The sequence below is a fragment of the Octodon degus genome, unplaced genomic scaffold, assembly GCF_000260255.1.
Source record: "Octodon degus isolate 3935 unplaced genomic scaffold, OctDeg1.0 scaffold00195, whole genome shotgun sequence".
Classification (NCBI taxonomy): Eukaryota; Metazoa; Chordata; class Mammalia; order Rodentia; family Octodontidae; genus Octodon; species Octodon degus.
In genome coordinates this window covers 1,094,866-1,100,715 of record NW_004524771.1, presented here as the reverse complement: position 1 = coordinate 1,100,715, position 5,850 = coordinate 1,094,866, and the positions used below count along the sequence as shown (strand labels likewise).

General features: G+C 45.0%; 1 protein-coding gene across 1 annotated transcript in view; it reads right to left on the bottom strand.

The window, feature by feature from the left end:
* Positions 1-4,283, bottom strand: part of Acsm2b (acyl-CoA synthetase medium chain family member 2B) — a 35,843-nt gene extending 31,560 nt beyond the window's left edge. Inside the window, exons 1-2 of the mRNA XM_004644217.2 lie at positions 4,175-4,283; positions 2,716-2,900 (exon numbers count right to left, since the gene is read on the bottom strand). Coding sequence (XP_004644274.1) covers positions 2,716-2,892 — 177 coding nt within the window. The 5' untranslated portion in view covers positions 2,893-2,900; positions 4,175-4,283. The remainder of the gene's footprint in view (positions 1-2,715; positions 2,901-4,174) is intronic.
* Positions 4,284-5,850: the final 1,567 nt, after the last annotated feature.

The following is a 5,850-nucleotide window of genomic DNA, read 5'->3' as shown; positions in this document are numbered from 1 at the left end:
AAAAAGTAAAAGAAAATCTTCTGAATATTCTCAGGATCATAGCTTTCCTCATCTTGCTCAAATAAAAAAAAATAACATAAATGGAAAGCAAAATACAACATAGATGAAGAGGAAGTAGGGAGAATTTTTTAATGGATGGGGGATAAAAGATGGAAGGAGGGAGGACAGTCAAAGGGGATGGAAGAAAAGAATTGAAGGGAAAGACCATGAAAACAAAGCTTTCACAAAGAGGAGACAAAGAAAGAGGGGTAGGAGACAAAGAAAGAAAAAGAGAAAACTGAGCCTGTGTTCTGTCCACATGCCAACTCCTGCAGCCTCTGTAATTATGCAATGCAAACATGTGCTAATAAAACAGCGTGTTTCCCAAAAACAACCCCAAAATTTAGGAGAATAGTGGCATCATTTTATATCTTTGTGAGTGTCCCTGATGCCTGTCTTACTGGAAGATAGCTGGGTTCCCTTATCTACTCCCACCTTCATTCTGTTCTACCAGTCAACATGTCCCTTCTGGGAAATGTCACTGTGTCCTTGTGAGAGAATGAGAGTGAAACATGGAGAAGTGATCTTAGATTTTTTATATTTATCTCTTGCTTTTCTTTTATCTTGTGATAAACTATGCATAATATGAATTTCTCTTTTTAAAAAAACATTTGTTGATACAAGTCTCGCTACACAGCTCAGACTCGTAATGATCCTCCTGTCTCAGCCTCCCTAGTGCAGGAATTATAGACGTGCACCACCACGCCTGGTTTTGGTGGCTGGCATGGCGCACCCAGGGTTCTGCGGCTGGCAGTGCATGTGGTACCGGGGATCGAACTTGGTCCTTGGTTTTGTCAGGCAGGCGCTTAGACCGCTGAGCCATCTCCCTGTCCCTGAATTTGTCATCTTAACTGTATCTCATCACCATCACCATCATCATTTTTGCGCTGGGATTGGACTCTGGGTCTCCAGAAGGTTAAGCACACACACTACGCTGACCTGTAGTGCTGGTCCTTAGATTTACTTTTTAAACTAATGCATAAACATAAACTACTTTGTGATATTTTGATACAGGAATATACCATGTAATGTTTAATATCGATCATTTCTTTGTGGCAAAGACATTCATAATCTCTCGTAACTTTATGAAATACACACTGTTAGCACCCTCAGTAGCCACTGCACAGTGCAGCTATGCAGGAGAGCTGCGTTCGCCCACCGGACAGGGTCCGAGCGGCTGCTGATCAGCCTCTGCCTGCCTCTTTTTCTCTTCCGGCAGGCATGCATTACGGGGTCATGAAGTCCGCTCACCACCGTCCACCGTGTGAACTTTCTCATCATCTAAACCTGAAGCTCTGTGCTCATCAACGATAACTCCTTTTCCACTCACCCTCAACGTGTTGTTTTGCATTCCTCTTGCTATGCTTGGGTTGAGCAGTTTTTCCTCCGCTTAGTGGCCACTTGCATTCATGTTGCTGTGAACTGTCTGCCTGTGTACTTGGCCCACATTCGCATGGGTTAAGTCTTTTTATTCTTGGCTTCTAGGAGATCCTTTGTCCTAGGGACATCACCTCTTCTGCTGTCACATGAAATGGATATTTTCCTCCAGTTTCATTTAGTTTTCATTTTCTTATGATGATGTTTGTCAATGGAAATCTTTTTAAAATGTTCATGTACAAACATTATCATTCCTTTTATGGATTCAGAATTGTGAGTCACAATAGTAACAGCCTTCCCTTAGAATCCCAGCAAGGTCTAACATTGAAATAAAATCCAGAAATATACTTTATTTGAAATGTTTCCATTTTATAATGTTCACCTAATGTGTGTGTGTGTGTGTGTGTGTGTGTGTGTGCGTGTGCTAGTGGGGACTGAACTCAGGAGGTATTGTGCTATATCCTGATCCCTTTTTGTTTTATGTTTTGAGACAAGATCTTTCTAAGTTTCCCAGCATGGCCCTAAATTTAAGAGTTTCCTATCTTAGTTTCCTGAGTAGCTGGAGCTCCAGGTTTTCATCAATGTGCTCCATAACTTTTATTTTAAATGCTTCTGGGTCTCACTTTCAGCTTATAGGCCAGGGGTTTGTAATCACTATACTAATGTTGTGTTTTGATATTGGGACCCCAGGACAATATAACAGACATGGGTCTCTTTGCGCATCATTGTTTTGAGCCCACAGTAGTAAAGCCACTGCTTCTACTCTAGCCAAGATGAACCTTCTCATCCTCCAAAAAATGCCCCTGAGATCTCAGGTGAGGGCATAACAAATGGGGTAGGCTCTGAGGAGCTCAGGGATGGGAAAGAAATTCAGAAATTCCTGCATCCCTCTCTCCCTGTGATGTCTCCTACTGGAGCCTTGCGGATGTTTCAGCAGTGGGGACGTCTTAGCTGCACACTAAGGTAAGCTTGCATGACCTTCGGTCAGTGCTAAGTTGCTCTTATTCAATTCAAATCCAACTCTGTTATGAACCCATCTCACCAGTCTTTATTTTACTTGGGGATGTCACAACAGAGCATGTACAGGGTGACTTGCATGGGATCACCAAATGACCCCACCCTGTGCCAGACTCTTGTGTCTTCCTTAACCCTTGCTGCCTCATGAAAGGTGAGCTTCTAGCTCATAGTTCATTATAATTTCCAGTGTGTATCAACAACTACCCAATAAATACTAAGCAAATAGGGGAATTAACAAAGTCAGCCATTCTTTAGTCCCATGCCCCCTCTCCACCTTGTTACCTTCTCCATGTCAGCCCAATGATCCACTACATCGCTCACAAAGTTGAACTTGGCAGGCATGTCCTGGTGGCCCCATGGTACTGATGTCAGCTGTCTGGCACTAATGTGGAGAGGGCGGCTGGATATCGCAATGCCCCTCAAGGTGCAAAATCGCTTAAGTTTCCACAGCCAATGCATGGTCAGATCTGTGCAGGACAGAGGAGACACAGGGGTGTCTTTTCTTAGTAGATTGCTGTATTCATCATCAGCTGTGAGGGGAGATTTGAATGACCTAACTTAGGAGAGAATTCATACTCCACTTGTGTCTGTCTCCTTCTGGTATACCTCTGTCCCTGAACATCTCTCCAGCACTTCTGACTGTTTCATCAGCATCCAATTCTATGTAATAATAAATCTTTTTGTGCTTGAAATACAATGAGTGGTAGATAATATTGTTCCCAACAACTGTCACCTTCCCATAGCAGTAGGGTTACACATTCCCCTCCATTTCCATATGACTTCCTAGTGTAATCTGGAGGGTGAGTCTTGTCATTTACTCTGGATTTCCCATGAGAAATCTCCAGCCAATGGGACAAGAGTGGGTTTGTCAGACTCTTGCACCCCTGCTCTCTTATGAGAAATGCATACCCTAGATAAGTGCTTCATAATCTGCCCGAGCCCCACACTAAATGAAACATGGAGCTCAGCAGAGCCTAACACATTGCTTGCCAACTTCAGGCCAGTAGAGAGAAAAAGTATACATGGTTAGAAACTAGTGAGACATTGGGGTTATTTGTTAATGTTATCGGTGTTGACTGAAGCAAGTAGCACCTCTTTCTTAAGTTAAGTCTTTATCCATAGATTCTTAAGTCCTGTGGACTGGTGGTACAGAACTTAATGCAAGCCATCACTTTAGAAATCATGGCTGTCGCAATGATTGTTTTCACTAGTACGGTTTCAGGGAAAGTAATGCCAAGGCTGTGCACCCTGGTTTGTCTTCTGCCATCTGCAAGTTCATGAGGTTGCAGAATCTAAGTCGAATGACCTCTGATTCAAAGAACTCGGCTGACAGTCCTGCCAATTGGCTGGACTCCCATCTCCCCATGACCCGGCAGCACATACGAGAGTACCCAGGGTCTCTGGCACTGTTGCTTGTGTCTGTCTCTTTCCCCAGCTGGCTCTTTCCCATCCTCTGGCCTCACCTGCCAGGGAGGCCTCCTTTCCTGGTCACCATCTGACTCTCACCCACCTCTGGCCACTCTTATCCCAGCTCCCCAGTCCCTCACTCTGGCTGGAATCTGTTTCCCCTGCTTCCTTGCTACAACTTTGCAGATTTACCCCCTTTTGTACTTCTGAGATCCGTGGACTCTTTCCACTGGGGATTTTAACCCTCCTTGCTGGCTGTGACTCCTCAAGATTGGGGGGCAACCTCACAAGGCCTGGCCCCATCCTCCCATCCCTTCCAGCAGCACTCACTTACCAAGTTCTCTACAAGGTTCTGTGGGAAGAGCTTGCTCTGCTCTCCTTTTGAAGAAGCAGCCTTGGGTTCACTGTAGCCTGCAGGTCAGAACAGTGATCATGCAGCCAACTCCTGAGTCAAATTCCTGAACGCTTGGTGGATATCACAGCTAATCATTAATGATGGACAACCCCAGAGGCTTGCTTTAGGTAACATCAGTCCCCCTGGCCAAGTTTATGGGGAGCCTAAACTTGGACCTAGAACCGTGGGGCCAACTAAATGTGCTCTTTTACCTAGGAGATTAAAAGGAGATTTATGACCAGGTTTGATCGAAAGTAATTTCCCCAACCAGGGAGAGCAAAATGAAGCTCACATGGCCTCATGTGTCCTCTCTCTCTCTCTCTCTCTCTCTCTCTCTCTCTCCTCTCTCTCTTTTTGTATTATAGGACAGGGTGTTCAGGGTCTCATTGTGTAGATCGAACTCGTAGTGATCTTCCTGTTTACAGCCTCCTAAGTTCTAGCATTACAGGAGCATGCCATCATGCACAGTCTCAATCTCCATCTCAGTGTGCCCTGGGGGTGGGACTGGCACGGCAGACCAGGGGATAGAATTTCCGGCTCCTGCCTCTGCCTAAGCAGGTGCTTTAATCTGCTGAAAAATTGAGAAGGATTTTTTTTTTTTTTTTGGGTGGGCTCAGGCTGCCTTAATGGCTGGTGTGGTGTGGCATGTGGAGCTGGGGATCAAACCGTGGTCCTGCAAGCCTGACTGAGTTTGTCCAGGCAGGCACTTAAACAACTGAGTTAACTGGCAAGCCCCCTCTCTCCTTTTTAATCCGTGCCTTGCCTTCGTGCATAGCCTATTTGCTTGGTTTTCCATTTCCTCCAGTTTCCTTTGCTGATTCCCCTCCACCACCCTCCTGTGTCTACACTCACACTATCCATGATTTCACCCAGTGTTATGGCTGGGATCCTATCTTCCTTACCGGTGACCACCACGTGTCACTGCATCTGTCTCCCATACCCCAGCCTTCATTTCTTCACTAGGACATTCTAAAGGGTCTTTCAAACATACTTTGTTCAAAACTGAGTGCCCAATCACATCCATTTCTGTAAATCATCTCACTCCTACAACCTCTTCCACCTCAGTGCAAGGTAGCCCTGCACTTCCATGTCTTCCTATGTGGACCCATAGCATCTCCCCTGCATGCTTTATGCTGGATCTAGCAAATCCATCAGCACCACTTTCACACAATACCTAGAAGTCTATCTTATTCTCTTTCCTGTTCCAAATCACCATCTCCTCTCTAGAAGAGTATTCTGTGACCTTTGTTCTGATCCTCTTCCGGTTCTTTCTGTGGTACTTCTCCAAACATGTGAATTTCGCTGTCATGTCTTCACTGACTAGGAAATTTTAGTGAGGTAGAAAGTATAGGACATTGGAATCAGACTTTTCCTCTAATTTGACTTTGCCTCTTACTATTGGGTGATCCCATTAGGCCTATTTTCTCATCTGTAGAGTAGGGCTCGCAGTGGCCTCTCTCTGAAGTATGAAGATGTGGTACGATGCTTGTGTGGCACTTAGCACCTTCAGAACATCTAGGAAGAATATGCAGCTTTGCTGGAGTTGATCACAGAGCCAAAACATAAAGGGCTTTTCTGATCCAGAGTATAGCAGTAACACGTTTGTGGCCTAGAAG